Source organism: Lithobates pipiens, unplaced genomic scaffold, assembly GCF_037356315.1.
Source record: "Lithobates pipiens isolate NorthernLeopardFrog02 unplaced genomic scaffold, aLitPip1_a1.2 Scaffold_30, whole genome shotgun sequence".
Lineage (NCBI taxonomy): Eukaryota > Metazoa > Chordata > Amphibia > Anura > Ranidae > Lithobates > Lithobates pipiens.
The window spans coordinates 42,229,574-42,252,063 of record NW_027507791.1 but is presented as its reverse complement, the minus strand read 5'-3'; the positions used below and the strand labels follow the sequence as shown (position 1 = coordinate 42,252,063).

The window sequence follows — 22,490 nt, the reverse complement described above, 5'->3', positions numbered from 1 at the left end:
CCCCCCAATAAAGAGGACCTGTCACCACCCCTCATAGTACCTGTCAATCACAGTCCATCAGAGTACCTGTCACAGTCCATCAGAGTATTTGAGTACCTGTCACAGCACATCAGAGTACCCGAGTACCTGTCAGCCCATCAGAGTACCCGAGTACCTGTCCCAGCCCATCAGAGTACCCGAGTACCTGTCACAGTTCATCTGAGTACCCGAGTACCTGTCACAGCCCATCAGAGTACCCGAGTACCTGTCACGGCCCATCAGAGTACCCGAGTACCTGTCACAGCCCATCAGAGTACCCGAGTACCTGTCACAGCCCATCAGAGTACCCGAGTACCTGTCACGGCCCATCAGAGTACCCGAGTACCTGTCACGGCACATCAGAGTACCTGTCACGGCACATCAGGGTACCCGAGTACCTGTCACGGCCCATCAGGGTACCCGAGTACCTGTCACTGCCCATCAGGGTACCCGAGTACCTGTCACGGCCCATCAGGGTACCCGAGTACCTGTCACGGCCCATCAGAGTACCCGAGTACCTGTCACAGCCCATCAGAGTACCCGAGTACCTGTCACAGCCCATCAGAGTACCCGAGTACCTGTCACGGCCCATCAGAGTACCCGAGTACCTGTCACGGCACATCAGGGTACCCGAGTACCTGTCACGGCACATCAGGGTACCCGAGTACCTGTCACGGCCCATCAGGGTACCCGAGTACCTGTCACTGCCCATCAGGGTACCCGAGTACCTGTCACGGCCCATCAGGGTACCCGAGTACCTGTCACGGCCCATCAGGGTACCCGAGTACCTGTCACTGCCCATCAGGGTACCCGAGTACCTGTCACGGCCCATCAGGGTACCCGAGTACCTGTCACAGTCCATTAGAGTACCGAGTACCTGTCACAGTCCATTAGAGTACCGAGTACCTGTCACAGTTCATCTGAGTACCCGAGTACCTGTCACAGCCCATCAGAGTACCCGAGTACCTGTCACGGCCCATCAGAGTACCCGAGTACCTGTCACAGCCCATCAGAGTACCCGAGTACCTGTCACAGCCCATCAGAGTACCCGAGTACCTGTCACGGCCCATCAGAGTACCCGAGTACCTGTCACGGCACATCAGGGTACCCGAGTACCTGTCACGGCACATCAGGGTACCCGAGTACCTGTCACGGCCCATCAGGGTACCCGAGTACCTGTCACTGCCCATCAGGGTACCCGAGTACCTGTCACGGCCCATCAGGGTACCCGAGTACCTGTCACAGTCCATTAGAGTACCAAGTACCTGTCACAGTCCATTAGAGTACCGAGTACCTGTCACAGTCCATTAGAGTACCAAGTACCTGTCACAGTCCATTAGAGTACCGAGTACCTGTCACAGTCCATTAGAGTACCGAGTACCTGTCACAGTCCATTAGAGTACCAAGTACCTGTCACAGTCCATTAGAGTACCGAGTACCTGTCACAGTCCATTAGAGTACCGAGTACCTGTCACAGTCCATCAGGGTACCCGAGTACCTGTCACAGCCCATCTGAGTACCCGAGTACCTGTTCCAGTCCATCTGTGTACCAGAGTACCTGTCACAGTCCATCTGAGTACCCGAGTACCTGTCACAGTCCATATGAGTACCTGTCACCGCCCTTCAGAGTACCCAAATACCAGTCACCAAACCATCAGAGTACCTGTCACCAGGCCATCAGAGTACCCGAGTACCTGTCACCAGGCCATCAGAGTACCCGAGTACCTGTCACCAGGCCATCAGAGTACCCGAGTACCTGTCACCAGGCCATCAGAGTACCCGAGTATCTGTCACCAGGCCATCAGAGTACCCGAGTACCTGTCACCAGGCCATCAGAGTACCCGAGTACCTGTCACCAGGCCATCAGAGTACCCGAGTACCTGCCACCAGACCATCAGAGTACCCGAGTACCTGTCACCAGACCATCAGAGTACCCGAGTACCTGTCACCAGACCATCAGAGTACCCGAGTACCTGTCACCAGACCATCAGAGTACCCGAGTACCTGTCACCAGGCCATCAGAGTACCCGAGTACCTGTCACCAGGCCATCAGAGTACCCGAGTACCTATCTCCAGCCCATGTCTCATAGAATATACGTTGGGGTGTTTGCTTTCCAAAATGGGGTCATTTTGTGGGAAATTGCACTGTCCTGGTGGTCCAGGACCTTCAAAAGTGTGATGGGTAGGAATGAAATGAGATGTGTCATTTATGCTCCTAGAACGCCTGAACGTACTACTTCAATGTTCGGCCTCTCTATGTGGCCAGGCTGTGTAAAAGTCCTACACATGTGGTATCGCCATACTCGGGAGGAGTAGCAGAATGTATTTTGGGGTGTAATTTTTGCTATATACATGCTATGTGTTAGAAATATCTTATAAATTGACAATTTTGTGTAAAAAAAAAAATGCGTTTTAATTTTTTTCCACATATTCCAAAAACTTCTGGAAAAAAAATGAACCGTTCAAAAGACTCATTATGCCTCACAGATTATACGTTGAGGTGTTTTCTTTCCAAAATGGGGTCATTTTATGGGCAATTCCATTGTCCTGGTACTGCAGGGCCTTCAAAAGTGTAATAGGTGGTTGAGAAATGAGATGCGTAATTTTTGCTCGTAGAACGTCTGAAGGTACTACATCAATGTTGGTGCTCTGTATGTGGCCAGGCTGTGTAAAAGTCTCACACATGTGGTATCGCCTTTCCTCGGGAAGAGTAGCAGAATGTATTTTGGGGTGTAATTTGTTGTATGCATATGCTGTGTGTGAGAAATAACCTGATAATATGACAATTTAGTAAAAAAAATAAAAAAAAATAAAAAATCTTCATTTTGCAAAGAATTGTGGGAAAAAATGACAACTTAAAAAAACTCACCATGCTACTTACTTAATACCTTGGAATGTCTACTTTGTAAAAAGGGGTCATTTGGGGGGTATTTGTACTTTCCTGACTTGTTAGTGCCGGTTCACACTACCGCGACTTGTCAGGCGACTTTGCCGCCTGACAAGTCGCGCTCCGTTCTGTACTACGGAACCGTTCTAATAGGAGCGACTCAAGTCGCTCCGACTTAGAAAAAGGTTCCTGTAGTATTTTCGGGGCGACTTCAGGCGACTTGCATTGACTTCTATACAGAAGTCATTTTGCAAGTCGCCGCTGAAATCGTGTGCAGGTCGCGTCTGTGAGACGCGCTGCAAGTCACGTCGCCCCTGTGTGAACGGGCACTTAGTGTCTCAAGAAATGAGGTACACCTGATGTACTGAAGGCCTGATCAGATGTGATCAATTTTCAGTGATTGGCACCATAGTTTGTAGACTCTATAACTTTCACAAAGACCAAATAATATATACTAATGTGGGTTATTTTTACCAAAGATATGTAGCAGTATAAATTTTGGCCAAAATTTATGAAGAAAAATTACTAATTAGCAAAAATTTATGACAGAAACGAAGAAAAAGGCATTTTTTTTCACAAAATTTACGTTTTATTTTATTTATAGCACAAAAAATAAAAAACCCACTAGTGATTAAATACCACTAAAAGAAAGCTCTATTTCTGTGGAAAAAAGGACGCAAGTTTCATATGGATACAGTGTTGGATGACTGAGTAATTGTCATTCAAACTGTGAGAGCGCTGAAAGCTGAAAATTGGTCTGGTCAGGAAGGGGGTGTAACTGCACTGTATTGAGGTGGTTAAATTAGGAAAGCGGTTAGGAATGGACAAGGATGGAGCAGCAGGAAACTGATGAGCTGGCCCTTCTACTCCATGTATATTATACTTGCTGTGGGTGAGAAAGTAGAAAGAATATAGCTGTCTTTCAAAATTTGAAATGCAAATAAATTTAAATTAGAATAGAAAAGATTAGAACAGAATAGAAAAAAAAAATATAATAGAATTCAATAGAATAGAATAAAATAAAATAGAAAGAATATACCATCTTCTGAAATTCAAATTTAAAATGGAATAAATGTGAATAGATTAGAATAGAAAATAATAAAATGGAAAATGAGAGACTAGAATAGAAAAGAATGGATTAGAAAAAACAATAGAATAGAATGGAATAGAATAAAATAGAAAGAATATAACTGTCTTCCGGAATTTGAATTTGGAATAGAAAAAACAAAAAAAACTAAAAGAATTCTGAAAACGAATTAAATGAATTAAACTAACCAAAATGATTTAAATAATGAAACAAAACAATTATTTTCGTTCTGCACATGTCTAGCACAGGAGGACCTCGGAGCGGTGCCGAGGACATAACACTTGTCACGTTTATGTATTTCAACTTTGTATTCAGCTGTTTGTCTGTATTTCATTGTTAAAGACCACGAATAAAACAATGCTGTACTTACCGGAAAACCATAAAAAAAAAAAAAAGTACAAAAAAAATAAATAAAAATAAAATTTAAAGTCATCAGATATCACACTTACTATGTTCATAGTTTATTTATTGCAAAAATTATATAAGTGTCCATCACCGGATTATAATAAAAGTTCTTCACATTTCCATAGATACACTACATAGAATCAAAACAAGTATTTACGTACAATGTAGAAAAAAACATCTGTAATTAAACATATTTATTTTGTCAGTTTGTAATAAATGCTTGATTAACATGAAAAGTCCTAATTTTTTATTTTTTTTTGCAGGTAAGTGTAGATTATGTAGGATAAAATGACAGGTTCTCTTGAAAGCTTACCATCCCCCCCCCCCCCCCCCCCAACCAACTGCATTTCTATTCATCCGTCTTGGCCTTGTGTTTATTCCCAGTATAACCTCCCTGTCAGCTGTTGAGCTGTTGTCAGAGCTTACACAAGGTTGATGACCTTCTCCCCCTACATGACAGGGTAGGATAGGGCCTGTTAACTGGTCATCCAGGCCCAAGAACTTGTTGGCTTGCCACCCAGGCCCAAGAACTTGTTGGCTTGCCATCCAGGCCCAAAACTTGTTGGCTTGCCATCCTGGCACAAAAACGTGTTGGCTTGCCATCCAGGCCCAAAAACGTGTTGGCTTGCCATCCAGGCCCAAGAACTTGTTGGCTTGCCATCCAGGCCCAAAAACTTGTTGGCTTGCCATCCAAGCCCAAGAACTTGTTGGCTTGCCATCCAGGCCCAAGAACTTGTTGGCTTGCCATCCAGGCCCAAAACTTGTTGGCTTGCCATCCAGGCCCAAAAATGTGTTGGCTTGCCATCCAGGCCCAAGAACTTGTTGGCTTGCCATCCAGGCCCAAAAACTTGTTGGCTTGCCATCCAGGCCCAAGAACTTGTTGGCTTGCCATCCAGGCCCAAAAATGTGTTGGCTTGCCATCTAGGCCCAAGAACTTGTCGGCTTGCCATCCAGGCCCAAGAACTTGATGGCTTGCCATCCAGGCCCAAGAACTTGTCGGCTTGCCATCCAGGCCCAAGAACTTGTTGGCTGGCCACCCAGGCCCAATAACTTTCTGACTGGCCATCCAGGCCCAAGCACTGCATCCTAGGATAGGGGGAGAAGGCCACATGCTCTGGGTATTTCTGAGTGCTGACAAATAAAATGGAGGGGATTGGTGGGGTGGCAGCAGAGCCATCTTAATAGCATCATGGGCCCCTGAGAAAAGTAATGCACCAGGACCTCTACCAGCCTGCCCTAATTTATGCACCTACTCTCAAGAATGAAAGTATAAATAGTTGATAGAATTAAACATATATTTATTAGTACTTTCAATAAAAAGTATCTGGGGAAGACATCGTTCCGAATGTAGATTTATCCTAGTGGCCGCTCCTGTCCCTGCAGCCAAGATTCCAGGATGCTGTCTGGGACAGCATAGCAAAACAGCATGACTGTTCTGGCAAATCTGGGACAGCTTAGTAAAAAAGTATGACTGTCCTGGCAAATCCGGGACAGTTGGCAAGTATGATGTAATGCAAGATTATCATAGGCCCCCATGCCACCTGTGGCCCCTGGGTGGTGCCCATGAGTTAAGACAGCCCTGGATGGCAATGGGCTTTCAAGAGAACCTTAAATTTGCTCCAATTGAGCAAAGTATGAGTTTTTGTTTAGGAATCCCCACCGAAAAAGACACTAAGGTCTACTGCCCACGAAACAGATACACAGCCAGCATCAGTGCCAAGACCGTGAATAAGACCTATGTCCAGTGACTGGGAAGAATGAATAATGCAATGACCAAAGCGACAAGCAGAATGATCAGGGGCATGGTAAATGATAAGCGTTGGGCAACAGATCTATTAGATGTGCCTTCTCCTCCCTGGTCTACGTTAGGTAGGTGGTCCGGGATTTGGCCCAGCTGATCAATATCTAACTCTTTTCGTTCGTTCAGAGACTCTTCAACACTATAGTTTAATTTTTGTGTCTCTTGATGGCCGGTGTTTTTTGACCAACCCCTATCTAATGTTGGGGTTGGAACATCAGCCATTGTGTCGCCTATAGTATCTTCATTGTAAGTTGTCCCTGAACCAGTATCGGGGTCAGGAACATGACCTACAAATGTCTTACTAAGGATACTCCCTACAGATAAATCTGGATTTTTAATGTTAACTTCATCTTGGTCCTGTCTGTCATCCTTGCAAGTGTTTAATGTACCAACTGTTGAGGTGATCTCAGGCAAACCTTGAAGTTCTTCAGCTGATTGACCTTTCTCAGCTGATTGAGGTTCTTCAGCTGATAGGCCATCAACTGGAGAGCCCAGTGGTTCTGATGTTTTGATATCACTGCTAATCCCTAGTTTGCCATTGTTTGAGTCTAACTGTTCATCTAAATGCTTTTCTATTGGGGACAAATGTGGAATATCATCTGGATTAGGCGATGATGTTATAGTTTCTGGTGCTCCAAACCCAGATGTTCTGGAGAAACCCGTCTCGTTGTTTTCACTGTTGGCTTTTTTAGTGAGATCTACATTCTCACCCCCAAGACCATCCCTTAAACCTTCCGATATGCCACCTTTGTTACCGGTTGCCGCTTCTTCATTAACGATATCCCTTAAACCTTCCGATATGCCACCTTTGTTACCGGTTGCCGCTTCTTCATTAACGATATCCCTTAAACCTTCCGATATGCCACCTTTGTTACCGGTTGCTGCTTCTTCATTAACGATATCCCTTAAACCTTCCGATATGCCACCTTTGTTACCGGTTGCCGCTTCTTCATTAACGATATCCATTAAACCTTCCGATATGCCACCTTTGTTACCGGTTGCTGCTTCTTCATTAACGATATCCCTTAAACCTTCCGATATGCCACCTTTGTTACCGGTTGCCGCCTCTTCATTAACGATATCCCTTAAACCTTCCGATATGCCACCTTTGTTACCGGTTGCTGCTTCTTCATTAACGATATCTCTTAAACTTTCTGATATGCCACCTTTGTTACCGGTTGCCGCTTCTTCATTAACGATATCCTTTAAACCTTCCGATATGCCACCTTTGTTACCGGTTGCCGCTTCTTCATTAACGATATCATCGTTTCCTTTCAAATTTGCACCGATGGTTTCTGGCTCGGGATGGACAACATCTTGTGTTTTTGGTAAATCACCCTTATTAGAACCAGGGTCTACCTTGGAAAGTTGACTTTCTGGAGCAACAGGCAGTTCTGCCTCTTCATCGCTGCTGGGAGGCATTTCCGTAATGACCTTATCTGCAACGGCTTTGGCCTTGAGAGCTGCCATGATGGCCACCAAAAGACCAAAGACGGATATTGTCTCACCGCCCACTTGCAATTTTTTAACCTCAGACAATGTTTTTCTCACCTCCTTTCTAAAACATTTTAGAAACTTTTCCACATTACACTTCTCGCTACAGACAAATTTAGCAGCAAACTGGGAAAGCTTGTTAATCATCTCCTTGTTTTGACCGTCCTTCAGGAGAACCTCCAGTGTCTTCCTCCACACCTGAGTCATCTGAAAGAAAATCAAGATTTTATGATATCGGATTAAGGAATTGTATAGAGCTTGAAGAAGGGCATCTAAAACATCCCAATTTTAAATTATTAAAAAGTGAAAATCTGTATTTTTTGCTGGAAATTTACTTAGAACCCCCAAACATTATATATCATTTTTTTTTAGCAGAGGCCCTAGTGAATAATTTTTTATGTCACACGGTATTTGAGCAGTGTTTTTTTTACGAACGCGCATCTTTTGGAAAAAAAAATACACTTTAATGAATGACTGCACAAAAACACAATATAATACCCAATGTTTTTCTAAAATATAAAAGACGAAGTTACGCTGAGTCAATAGATACCTAACATGCCACACTTTAAATTTGCGCACGCTTGTGGAATGGAGCCAAACTACGGTATTTCAAATTCTCCAGAGTTGACACTTTAAAATGGTTGTAAACCTAGTCACACCACTTTTACCTAGAGGTTTACCTGGAAATATCTCCTAAACCTGCACGGTTTAGGAGATACTTACCATGTATGCTTGCGTCAACGTCATTGGCGCATGTGCACTAAAGAGGCGTTTCTAAGGGGGTCGCGCCGTGACATCACACGGCTCTGGCCAGTCACAGAGCCCGAGTCCGCGGCCCCGGAAGGAAGAGGTGTGAAGATGGATGAGGCCACCATCGGGGACATCTTCGGCTTCGTTTGCCGGTAAGTGCAACATAATGAGCTAGTATGCGAGCCATTCTAGCCCATTAATGCTTTTACTTTGCAGGGGGAAAAAAGAGGAAGTAAAATTCATCAGGGTTTAAGAACCAGTTCACTTTCAGTGGGGGAAATATGTTCTGATGACAACTGTCTAAGATTTCCTCCACTTTTGAGAGATCTCCTTTTACTTCCTTTTGTGTCTACAGGACAGGAAGTGAAGAGAACCAACTTGTTAAACGTTGGTTGTGTTTATGGGCATGCCTTGTGTTTATGCACTGTGAAGCTGAAGAAGATTATGAATTAGGGTTGGAATTAATAAGAGGGTCCCCCAGCTGTGATTTTTCCCTTTGAAATGGAAGAGGTCAGCACTTGGCTTAGTCGTTACATTCTTACCAGCAAGTGTTCAGCAAAAGCAGCGACATGGAAGACGGCGATCATGTCATAGGATTCTTGCAGGCCTTGCAGTAATTGAATCTGTGAAATGAGGATAATGGAAGATGTATCTTAATTGTAAATGGATCCATAGGAGAACAGTAGAGAAATTGGAGGCAGGTGTATATTTAGGAGGGAGCTCCTGAGGTTTGCCATGCTATTGCTCACCTCGGATTGTGATCCAGAGATGGAAAAGACTTTGTGAGAAAGACCAAACTCAAAAGTTTCTCCGCTCGGTATCCGTTTCCTACCACCAGAAGCCTGAATGGGAAAATAAAATAACCACGTTAGGAAAATAACACCCGGGGCACATTCATAAATCATATTGGAACAGAACGGTTAATTATAACTGAACTCCAGGCAAACGCCTAAATACACGGATGAAATACATACATTGGGGTCGGCTTATCTACCAAAGGGTTTGTCCATACAGTTCTGAGATTTACACAGCTCAGTCAACCGGATTTCAGCAACACTTACAGGTCTTGTCCCTCCCCATGACTGTGATTGGACAATGAAAGGAAAAGCAGAAGACTGATGAGTTTCAGTCTCTGTCACTCTGCTCTCTCCTCCTATTATAGCATGCTCTATGTTTAGCATATGAGCACTGCGGCACAACTGATTGGCTTCCTATGCTGCTTCTCCCTGCCTCCGGTCTGAGCTCTGATGTATAAGGACTGCCTAGTTGTATCCCATTCAAAATTTTTCTCCTAACTTCCTGTCCTGTAGATACAAAAGGAAGTAAAGAAATCTCTCCAAAATAAGAGAAATTTCCTTTCAATACAGCACATTACAACGCGATGCAGCGCCGTTACTTGTACTTTGGTGCACCATTCTAGATGTAAGTGGTACTGCACATTACCGAAACAAAGCAGGCCTCACCGAAGACCATAGGTTGGATGGAGAGCCTATAAGTAGTAGAGCTAGTTCTTGTTTATTACGGAAGTCCCATGATGGAAGGTGTATTCCAATAGTGGCCACATCGGGGCTCACTATTACATCATTTGTTTTCTGCTAAGAGAACCATTGTAGCCAAATAAACTGTTGCAGTTATTTTCACCGGGAGATACTTTGTTTCATTCTAATACATTCAACAATGAAAGTTCTCCACTCACCCAGTTATCGGAACAGGGGTTCCGAAATATAATGAACACCGACTTCCCCCGATGTGAAACCACCAAAAGTTGGGCCTGTATGTTAAACGCGTTGACCATCTGATCGATCTAAAGAGAAAGTCATTTAAATTACAACATTGTATGTATGCTGACCAATGCTGGGCTACCTTACAAGTACAATATTGATGTACGCTGACCAATGCTGGGCTACCTTACAAGTACAATATTGATGTACGCTGACCAATGCTGGGCTTCCTTACAAGTAAAACACTGATGTATGCTGACCAATGGTGGGGTTCCTTACAAGAACAGCACTGACATACTGTGACCAATAGTGGGCTTCATTACAAGTTCAATACTGATGAGCACTGACCAATGGTGGGCTCCTGTACAAGTTTAATACTGATGCATGGTGACCAATGGTGGGTCTCCTTACAAGTTCAATACTGATGTACACTGAGCAATGGTGGGCTTCTTTACTAGCACAACACTGATGTACACTGACCAATGGTTGGCTTCCTTACAAATAAAATACTGATGTACACTGAGCAATGGTGGGCTTCCCTACAAGTAAAAAGCTCATGTACACTGACCAATGGTTGGCTTCCTTACAAAATACAATACTGATGTATGCTGACCAATGGTGAAGTTCCTTACAAGTACAATACTGATGTACACTGACCAATGGTGGGCTTTCTTTCAAGTAAAACACTGATGCACGCTGTGGGCTGTCTTACAAAAACAACACTGATGTACGCTGACCAATGGTGGAGCTGTTTGTTCAAGCACCTTCTGTCCTTGATTCCACCAGCTTATCTATGACATATGGAGGGGGAGGTGGGCACCACAGCTCCTAATTATTATAATTCTTCCACATGTACTTGGCAGTGGTATCTGGACAGTGAGGACCTCCAGCTGGTATTCTTGTCCTGATCCCACCATCTCCTTACCTTCACCTTCAGGTCCTCCCCGACCTCCCCGATCTCCCCGACCTCCCCGATCTCCGTCTTCTCTCCTGTATAGTCAAATGTGTTGGAGGCTACAACAGAGGCGGCCAGTTCAGCTGCCAACAGAGCCACCAGCACTCCGACCACCATCATCGCCTCCTTTGCACCTAGACCCTTGCAGGACTCTTTGATGGTTGTCGTCATCATTCCCTGGAGTTGTGTGCTGAGCTTGTCACCTTCCTCAAGGCAGAAGAACGGGGCAATCATCTGGCAGATCTCTTCTGCTGCGCCCTTGTGGCCCCTGGGAAGGAGTTTCTTATAGGCCTGATGAGACTCTGGGGATACCTATAATATGGAATTATACAATCCTTCTTTACATGAACTGACACCGACATTCACCAAATATTCACCGCATGTGAACCTTCCAGGTGTGCGTGTAACCCCTTTACTGTCACTGACGTATGTCACATGTCCGCAGCAACTGCCATTGATGTATGTCATATGTCCGCATTGATGGCCATTGTTATATGCCATATGTCCGCAGTGACTGCCATTGATGTATGTCATATGTCCGCATTGATGGCCATTGTTATATGCCATATGTCCGCAATGACTGCCATTGATGTATGTCATACGTCCGCAGCAACTGCCATTGATATAAGTTATACAGTACATCCACAGCAACTGCCACTGATGTATGTTATACTGTACGTCCACAGCAACTAGGTTGGACTTGGTGGACTTGTGTCTTATTTTCAACCTCTCCTAATATGTAACTGCTTTTGATGTATGTCATATGTCCGCAGCAACTGCCATTTATGTATGTCACATGTCCACAGCAACTGCCATTGATATATGTCATACGTCCGCAGCGACTGCCATTGATGTATGTCACATGTTCGCAATGACTACCATAAATGTATGTCATACGTCCACACAGCAACTGCCATTGATGGTTGTCATACGTCCGCAGCGACTGCCATTGATGTATGTCATACGTCCGCAGCGACTGCCATTGATGTATGTCATATGTCCGCATTGATGGCCATTGATGTATGTCATATGTCTGCAGTGACTGCCATTGTTATATGCCATATGTCCGCAGTGACTGCCATTGATGTATGTCATATGTCCGTATTGATGGCCATTGATGTATGTCATACGTCCGCAGCAACTGCCATTGATGCATGTCATACGTCCGCAGCAACTGCCATTGATGCATGTCATACGTCCGCAGCAACTGCTATTGATATAAGTTATACAGTACATCCACAGCAACTGCCACTGATGTATTTTATACTGTACGTCCACAGCAACTAGGTTGGACTTGATGGACTTGTGTCTTTTTTTTCAACCTCTCCTAATATGTAACTGATTTTGATGTATGTCATACGTCCGCAGCAACTGCCATTTATGTATGTCACATGTCCACAGCAACTGCCATTGATGTATGTCATACGTCCGCAGCGACTGCCATTGATGTATGTCACATGTCCGCAATGACTGCCATAAATGTATGGCATACGTCCACACAGCAACTGCCATTGATGTATGTCATACGTCCGCAGCGACTGCCATTGATGTATGTCATATGTCCACAGCAACTGCCATTGATGTATGTCATATGTCCACAGCAACTGCCATTGATGTATGTCACATGTCCACAATGACTGCCATAGATGTATGTCATACGTCCACACAGCAACTCATTGATGTATGTCATACGTCTGCAGCAGCGGGGGGCTCAAAATCCACCAGCCTTGCTTCCAATGACCCCCGGAACCTATACCCCCTCTACTTTTGGGTACCTGTGCCAACCCCATTCCCTGAGTTCCCCCTTCCCACAACCAGTGATCTGCACTCCATTAGCTTCAGTGAAGTTCAGGGGAAATGACAGGAGTCTAAAAGACCAGCCACTATAAATCTGCTATCACATAGGGGGCTCATGGTCCTCTATTGGTCTACTCCCCCCCCACCCCCTAAAAACTTTTGAGTCTGCCCCACCCCCACATACATACAAAAATGTAAAGGCGCACATCAGGGGCACCTACATACGATAATGTTGAATGCGCTATACGTTACATAATGCGCGGGTTGGAGCGAAGACAATAATTCTTGGCCCTTTATTCATGATTATCTCTAAACAGATGACCTGGAGGGACTTTTCAAGCGCCACCTGTAGAGAATTTGGGGTACCGACGCTTGTTGCCAATTTTGAGGTTTGACATGTTTGGCCTCCACTTACTCGGCGTAACCTCAACTTTCATATTTTACCCCAAAAAATGGATAATATGTTACATTTGTATGACCTAAGATTAACTTTAGTGTATATTTTACTGAAAACTTGTGTTTGATAAACTAAGATAAACTGCTCGAGATTGGCCAAACGTGTCACCATCCATGGTGCCGTACTTCTTCGGCAGACCACCCGCTACTCACCAGGCATGTGCTGAGGTAGCCAGTCAAATTGAAGCCGGAGGACAGCCGGTTCACCTCAGAGGGGCTCAGCAGCAAACGCACCTGTGAAGACGACAGAAGATCCCAAATGAAAGGTCCGTAGAATGGGGGAGGGAGGTTGACAATGTTGTCTTGTTGGCTTCTTGTCTTGTTGACAACCACATTCCTCATTTCTGGGGTGTCACAGGGACAGGAAGTGAGGAAAATCTCCCCAGTGGGGTTGGGGGGAGGGGGTCATAGACAAAAAAACAAAACAAATAGAAAGTGTAACTTTTCCTCACTTTATTCAAAACTAACAAAAAAACGTTTAGGCTTTTCCTCAGAAAGCTGACCCATCCACGTTCCCATCTATCTCATGTCTATGAGTGGCTATATTTCTCCATGGATGGATGACATCACTCCTCACCTCCCATTTGTTCTCAGTTCCATCGGTCACAGAGACGACTTTGGTGGATCCGCCGTACTGGAATATCTCCTCCATCTTCTTCTTCTCCGACTTCTTCCCCAATAAATAAATAAATAATACAGATAAGTCTTAAAGTGGACCTGTCATCAGACATTAGACATGTGCAGAACAATATAAAACAGTTTAGTTTCAATTCGTTATTGCGATTTTGAAATTTGTTTTGTTTGTTTTCAAATTAAATTTGAATCGGCATTCCAATTCATTCTACTCGAAATTCTAATTTAAAATAAAGATGGTTGTATTTGAATCGGCATTCAAATTCATTCTATTCGAAATTCTGATTTCGGAAAAGATGGTTATATTTTTTCTATTCTAATGTTTTTCTTTTCTATTCTGTTTGACCCTCCTAATGATGGGAAAACTTAGATTGGACAACTGTTCAAATATTGGCCAAATTTAGACAGGACAACCCTCCAACTGTGGACTGGACAACCCTCCAAATAATGGTCAAACATAGACTGGACAACCCTTCAAATGATGACCAAACCTATACTAGATAGCCCTCCAAATAATCACCAAACATAGCCTGACAACCCTCCAAATGAAGACCAACTGTAGACTGGACAACCCTTCAAACAAAGACCAAACGTGACCTAGATAGCCCTCCAAAATGATGGCCAAACATTGCCTGACAGCCCTCCGAATGATGGCCAAACATTGACTGAACAATCTTCTTAATTATAGCCAAACTCAGATTGGACAACTCTCCAAATATTGGCCAAACGTAGACTGCATAACCCTCCAAATGATGGCCAAATGTGCAAATGTAGACTGGGTGACCCTCCTAATGATGGCCAAACTTAGATGGGGAAACTTCAAATGATGGCCAAACGTAGACTAGATAGCCCTCCAAATGTTCGCCAAAAATAGCCTGACAACCCTCCAATTGATGGCCAAACACACACTAGATAGCCCTCCAAATGATGGCCAAACATAGCCAGACAGCCCTCAAAATGATGGCCAAACGTAGACCGGCCGATCCTCCTAATGATGGCCAAACTTAGATTGGACAACTCTCCAAATATTGGCCAAACTTAGACTGGATAACCCTCCAAATGATGACCAAATGTACAAATGTAGACTGGACGATCCTCCTAATGATGGCCAAACTTAGTTGGGAAAACTTCAAATGATGGCCAAACGTAGACTAGACAGCCCTCCAAATGATGGCCAAAAATAGCCTGACAACCCTCCAATTGATGGCCAAACACACACTAGATAGCCCTTCAAATAATGGCCAAACATAGCCAGACAGCCCTCCAAATGATGGCCAAACGTAAACCGGCCGATCCTCCTAATGATGGCCAAACGTAGACCGGCCGATCCTCCTAATGATGGCCAAACGTAGACCGGCCGATCCTCCTAATGATGGCCAAACTTAGATTGGACAACTCTCCAAATATTGGCCAAACTTGGACTGGATAACCCTCCAAATGATGACCAAATATATAAATGTAGACTGGACGATCCTCCTAATGATGGCCAAACTTAGATGGGAAAACTTCAAATGATGGCCAAACGTAGACTAGACAGCCCTCCAAATGATGGCCAAAAATAGCCTGACAACTCTCCAATTGATGGCCAAACACACACTAGATAGCCCTCCAAATGATGGCCAAACATAACCAGATAGCCCTCCAAATGATGACCAAACATAGCAAATGCTCTCCAAATGATGGCCAAACATAGCAAATGCTCTCCAAATGATGGCCAAACATAGCAAATGCTCTCCAAATGATGGCCAAACATAGACTGGCCGATCCTCCTAATTATGGCCAAACTTAGATTGGACAACATCCCAAATATTAGCCAAATGTAGACTCTATTCTATTCTATTTTCATCTATTCTGCTTAATTGTCTAATATATTGTTCTATTCTTGCTTTCAAATTAATTTTCAAATCCGATTTGAATTTCAGCCGAATTTAGTGTCGTCATTTTTGATTCTTTTTAATTCTTTACTATTGTAATTCAGAAATCTGGACACATCCAAATTTACGAATAACAAAGAAATTGTCAGAATTTCAATTCAGAATGAAACCGCACACGTCTATCAGATATGTTTTTTAAGCTCAGCAATTTGTCAGTGTAACACTTCCAGATATTTATTACTTCTCGCACTGCTCCCCCCCTGCAAATGCCACAGGGCCGTCTTTGTTCAGGCATCATCCAGGGTCATCATCTACTTCCTGGGCTGAGGTGCCAGCTCGGAGATGGCACAATCAGGTAAATCCTAGTGTTTTTTGCAGTTCTTGGGTGCGTTCGCAAGTGTCAGACACAGTTCAGCCACTGCTGCCTTATCTTGTGACTTGCTACAAAGTTACAATGTACAGTTTAAGTGATCATTGAGAGTAAATGCTTACTACTGTCTGCAGCAGACTGAGGACATCATGTCGGCCAAGGCAAACTCAGTGACTAGAGCTCATGGGTGGCTTTTTTTAATGATAGAGGTGGAGCATTGCTGAAAAAGGATATGGTTTCTGTATGTTGTGACGTGTCAGGAATGTATTAATGGAGAATTGTAAAAGGACCGACAGGTCCACTTCAACAACCGTCAACTGTATTCAAGACAAAGACAAGACATACATGGCACAGTCCTTTAATAGTAAGAAGACGGAAATTCCGTGAAGTCTTGTGATAGTAAACAGTTTTGTTGGCACATATGGTCAAAGTCCAGTCCAGAGAGATTATATATTTCAGTCGTTAAGCCTTAGTCATAGGCAGGGCACGGAGTCTACTAACGAGCAGATCAGTCCACCACTAATGATAATTAGACATTATAGGTTTACAGAGACCGCGAATTACAGACTAGCGGGAGGCAGGCCATTGGGGCAACTACAAAAGGGCCCTCTGGAACTTAGGGGCCCATTTATACTAAATTCAGATCTAGTGGATGCTGGGATCCCTCGTGTAGACCTGAACACTGCTTGTTTCTAAGGCCAGAGGAGGCCAATGAAGGCTAATCACGTTTTTGGTTTGTAAAATCAGTCTATAAACAGTAGGACCAAACGAAGACTGGACAGCCCTCCAAGTGATGGCCAAACATAGACAATTCTATTATTTTCTATTCTATTATATACTTTTCTATTCTATTTTATCTTTTATTTTATCATCTTATTTCACTTTTATACCTTACTCTATTTATTACAATATGTTCTGTTTCTAAAGCAAATTCATTATTTAATATGTATTCAGATAATTAGTTTTGTTGTAATTTATTTTCTAATCTATTCAATTTTTTTTTCTATTTTTCTATTCTATTCTACTCTACTCTATTCTTTTATTTTCTATTCCTTTCTACTGTATTTTTTTATTTTCTATTCTATTATTTTACATTCCATTATTTTATATTCTGTTCTACTATTTTATATTCTACTATTTTATATTCTATGCTGTTATATTCTTTTCTATTCTATTCTATTTTATTCTATACTCTAAAGCAGCCTAAGTAGGAATAATCATCTTATTTCACTTTCATACCTTACTGTATTTTTTGCATTATCCTCTGTTTTGAAAATCAAATAAATTTTTAAATTTTGTTATAATTTATTTTCTAATCTATTCTATTTTTATTCTATTCCTTTCTACTCTATTCTTTTTTTTTCTACTCTTTTCTATTGTATTTTCTATTCTATTATTTTACATTCCATTATTTTCTATTCTGTTCTATTATTTTATATTCTACTATTTTATATTCTATTCTATTCTCTAAAGCAGCCTAAGTAGGACTCATCATCCCGTTTCACTTTTATACCTTACTGTATTTATTGCAATATGTTTCGTTTCTAAAGCAAATTCATTTTTTAATATGTATACGGATAATTTGTTTTGTTATAATTTATTTTCAGATATATTCAAATTTTTTTCTATTCTATTCTACGCTATTCTTTTAGTTTCTATTCTTTTCTATTGTATTTTTTTATTTTCTATTCTATTATTTTACATTCCATTATTTTTTATTCTTTTCTACTCTTTTCTATTTAATTCTTTTATTTTCTATTCTTTTCTATTTTTTTTCCTATTCTATTATTTTACATTACATTATTTTCTATTCTTTTCTACTCTTTTCTATTTTATTCTTTTATTTTCTATTATTTTCTACTCTTTTCAATTTTTTTTCTATTCTATTATTTTACATTTCATTGTTTTTTATTCATTTCTACACTTTTCTATTTAATTCTTTTATTTTCTATTCTTTTCAAATTTTTTTTCTATTCTATTATTTTACATTCCATTATTTTCTATTCTATTCTTTTATTTTCTATTCTTTTCTATTTTTTTTTCTATTCTATTATTTTACATTCCATATTTTTCTATTCAGTTCTATCATTTTATAGTCTAGTATGTTATATTCTTTGCTATTCTATTCTATACGCTAAAGCAGCCTATGTAGGAATAATCATCTTATTTCACTTTTAATACCTTCCTGTATTTTTTGCATTATGCTCGGTTTCGAAAAATCAAATTCCTGTTTTTAATTTGAATTCAGTTCCTTTTGTTATAATTTATTTCGGAAACATTGAAAATTATTACTATTGCGATTCACAAATCCGTACACATCCGAATCTCCAAATATAAAAATTTGTGTTTCCTAACAAAACGAATCGCACATGTCTGATTGGATGCAAATGGTGTTTTCGGTAGACCTACACGTTACATCGTTTTGCTCAATATACAAGGAGGAGATCTTCCAATCAAATTGTAATGTGTATGGTCGGCTTTAGTCCTACGGTATTTCCCAAATGTAATGCTGTATCTGAAGACAAAGTAGACGGGACACACCCCCCTCATGGGTGGGAGTTTCTCACCTTTTCCACGCTTTTCTGGCTGACCGGATCCTGTAAAAGGTGGCATTTACTTTTCTCATTGGTGATGATGTACAAGGAGCTGTCGTCTGGTCGAGGAAAGGTCAGCGACACCGACTTTTTATTCACCGTTTTATTATCCCGGAGCTCGAAAGCCCAAACCTTTGAAGCCATCTATGTACAAGAAGGTAGTTGTTAAAAGGAACATATAGTGGACTTATTTTTTATATAAATATATATATATATATATATATATATATATATATATCATTTTTTTTTTTTTTTTTTTAAGATATATATTTTATATTTATAGTGTATTTATTTTATTTATTATTTTATTTATTATAGTCAGGGCTAAAAAGAACAAAAAAAAAAAGATTTTTTTTATTTTATTTTTTATTTTTTACCATCTAGGTAATTCTGAAATATTGCATTAGTGTAATAGTGTAATCTCCAGTTCAGCCAGCAGGTGGCGAGCTTGCCCTCTTTTTTTCATTTTCTAGTCTCACCTTACTATCTCCTCCCCTCTGCCCCCTGGTGTTTTACAGAATAGGAAACTGACTTGCCACAACCTGATATTCAAGTCCAGACAAAAGTTTATAGAGTGCCAAGAGATCCAACGCATTTTGGGGAGGGGGGGAGGGGCTTTAGCTTAGACATTAGGTGACACAGCAAAGCTTTGTGTATGGGTTCAAAAATAAAAGTGTTGTCAGGACGGTGATATTTGCATAGTTATCTGTCAGTCTCTGGTTCTAGCTGCAAGCGATTTTGGGATCACGGGCAGAATCGCAGCAGTAAGTGCCCATGATCCCAACTCGGGAGATGTCAACGGGGCTCAGTAGCTCAAGCTACTCAAATGTAGTCATTTACTTATTGAATAGTGATATCTGAGGGGGTCGGCCTCACCAAAGCTCATGCAATTTTTGTGTGACGCGCGTAGAGCTGCCCTGTACGCGTTTCTAACCAAAAGAAGCTCCTGGTCCTTTTTGCGCCATTTTTTTGAAACACGCCTTTTTTGTGGAGCAACGTCCGCGGCAGGATCGCACCGCGTTTGGGGTGCCATTAAGAATAATGATAACCAAAACGTGCATCATGTGTTTTGTTGGAGTTTGGAATCGCGCCGATTCCAAATCAGCAAGTGTGAATGCAGCCTAAGCCACTTTAGGTCACCCATAGTGCACTGGGAATCCTTTGCCTTTTATTAAATGTTTATATAATAAATATTTAGAAGAAAAAATAATATTAAAATAATATAATATTAAACTATTATTATTATTGGATAGGTGTGCAAATGACACACTTCCTGTCTCTGGGTGGCTACGTCATTCCACGACTGCATCACCACTGCCTTCTTTCCACTTCCTGTTGTGTCTCTGGAACAGGAAGTGAAGAAAAATCCCCCTAATGGTGCACAATCAGCAAAAGACTGTTTGGGAGGGTGTTTTGGTTTAACCCTAACCGGATATCCAGTGTGGCAGTCAGCACTAGCTGATGCACTGCAAATTCTCCTGGACCCCCCTATCCCCCTCCTTACCTACACCCCTGTATTTGAACTTACTAGCCCTTGGTATGGCAGCTGCATTTGTTTTGTTTTTTTCTTTTTTTTCTGCGGGTGTCTTTAGCTCATCACCTAGCAATCCTGCAAATAACACACTTCCTGTCTCTGGGTGACTATGTCAATCCTCCACTGCCCTCTTTCCACTTCCTGTTGTGTCTCTGGAACAGGAAGTCCCAATAAATCCCTCTAATTGGTACAGACAGCAAAAGACTGTTTGGGGTGGGGCCGGGTGTTTTGGTTTATCCCTAACTGGATATCCAGTGTGGCAGTCAGCACTAGCTGCTGCACTGCAAATTCTCCTGGACCCCCCCTATCCCCCTCCTTACCTACACCCCTGTATTTTAACTTACTAGTCCTTGGTGTGGCGGCTGCATTCGTTTTTTGTTGTTTTTTCAGGTGTCTTTAGCTTATCACCTGCCAATCCTGCAAATAACACACTTCCTGTCTCTCTGGGTGGCTATGTCGCTCCTCGACTGTATCACCACTGCCTTCTTTTCCACTTCCTGTTGTGTCTCTGGAACAGGAAGTGAAGTAAAACACCCCTAATGGTGCACAATCGGCAAAAGACTGTTTGGGAGGGTGTTTTGGTTTAACCCTAACCTGATATCCAGTGTGGCAGTCAGCTATAGCTGCCGCACAGGAAATTCTCCTGGACCCCCCTATCCCCCTCCTTACCTACACCCCTGTATTTGAGCTTACTAGTCCTTGATGTGGCAACTGCCTCCCCCCCCCCCCCCCCCCGTGTCTAAGCTTCCTCACACTTCCTGTCCCTGAGTGGCCACCATATCTATGGAGGGAGTCATGGTGGCCACCCTAGGCCAGTGATGGCGAACCTCAGCACCCCAGATGTTTTGGAACTACCTTTCCCATGATGCTCCACTACACTGAGCATCATGGGAAATGTAGTTCCAAAACATCTGGGGCGCCAAGGTTCGCCATCACCGACCTAGGCTGCCCCCCCGATATGGACTACCAACACGTCTGCACCTCTTCGTCTTCATTACATGGAGGGTCAGGGCAGTTGGTAGATCACAGAAGACAGTGAATATTCTATAGTGCAGCTCACAGGAAGTAACAAGGGTGCAGCATTTCTGGCAGGATCAAGGAGTATCTCTAAAGAGGTTCTTAGTTTGAATCAAGAAAACTAATGCAGCCGCCACATGATCTGAGGACTGTAATGTGGGTTTCACTTTCCTTTAAATCCCCCTCCCCCCCTTCCCATGCAATGGTTTGGCCCATGGTATTAATAAACGGAACTTAGAGGGGGTCAAGAGCTAAAAGTGGCCCCCAAAAAAGGGGGATAAAAACACAGATCCCAGCCCCACCCTCATAGTCCTTCTCTGCTGATCTGCCCAGGGAAGTAACCCCTGAAAACCCCTCCCCCTAATCAATAACCAATAATCGCCTTCCCTTTCACTCCGGGGGGGGGGGGGGAAGAAGTTATAATGCAGAATATGAAAAGAATTTAGATTTGACGTTCACACTTACGGTTAGTCTCGATGGCGACCTGCAAAGTGAAAGCAAAGTACGAGCCGGACACTTTCAGTTTTGATTCTCCAGCTTGGAGGCGACACGCCCCGTTTCTGGGCGGGAGCAGGAAGACAGCGGCGTAAAGGTCGGCTGCCTCCAGCTAAAGAGGACCTGTCCTTAAAGTCACACTATTTTCCAAAAAACGATCCATAACCGTCCGCCATGAAGACCTTTTTCTGGCACTTTTCGCTTACAAGTTTTAATCAGTATTTTTTTTGCTAGAAAATTACTTATACACCCCAAACATTATAATTTTTTTTTTTTAGCAGGGAATAAAATGGTGGTCGTTGCAATTTTTTTACGTAACACAGTATTTGCGCAGCGTTTTTTCAAACGCAATATTTTGGGGAAAACATTTTGAATTTCAAGGCAAAAAAAAAAAACGCATAACCCAATTTCTTTTCTAATATATAAAAGACGATGTTACGCCAAGTAAATAGAAACTTAACATGTCGCGTTTTAAAATTGCGCGCGCTCGTGGAACGTCGGGGAAAAAAACGACAGTACTTAAAAATCTCCAAAGGCGACGCTTTAAAGGCTACCTGTTTAGAGTAAGGCTCCGTTCGCACCTGACTGCGCTGCGATTTCTG

The 22,490-nt window shown here is 42.4% G+C and overlaps 1 protein-coding gene across 2 annotated transcripts; it reads right to left on the bottom strand.

The window, feature by feature from the left end:
- Positions 1-4,441: 4,441 nt before the first annotated feature.
- LOC143942710 (uncharacterized) lies at positions 4,442-22,014 on the bottom strand. 2 transcript variants are annotated; one of them, XM_077464091.1, is made up of 9 exons: positions 21,859-22,014; positions 18,816-18,986; positions 13,949-14,041; positions 13,525-13,605; positions 11,089-11,430; positions 10,139-10,246; positions 9,192-9,284; positions 8,985-9,065; positions 4,442-7,899 (listed from the first exon to the last, which is right to left on the bottom strand). In XM_077464091.1, exons 2-9 carry the CDS (start codon positions 18,984-18,986, stop codon positions 6,133-6,135), a joined length of 2,736 nt encoding a protein of 911 aa, XP_077320217.1. In that variant the 5' UTR covers positions 21,859-22,014; the 3' UTR covers positions 4,442-6,132. The 2 variants fall into 2 exon arrangements, with proteins under 2 accessions (XP_077320217.1, XP_077320218.1); XM_077464092.1 differs by having other exon boundaries at positions 13,949-14,038.
- Positions 22,015-22,490: the final 476 nt, after the last annotated feature.

What these genes read in the sequence shown, in the direction of transcription:
- LOC143942710 (XM_077464091.1), bottom strand. Translation starts at nt 18,986, where the DNA reads ATGGCTTCAAAGGTTTGGGCTTTCGAGCTCCGGGATAATAAAACGGTG. An exon ending in GCTACCTCAGCACATGCCTG is followed by an intron (nt 11,431 to 13,524) that starts GTGAGTAGCGGG and finishes TCCATATTATAG; the next exon opens with GTATCCCCAGAGTCTCATCA. An exon ending in GGGAGGACCTGAAGGTGAAG is followed by an intron (nt 10,247 to 11,088) that starts GTAAGGAGATGG and finishes CTTTCTCTTTAG; the next exon opens with ATCGATCAGATGGTCAACGC.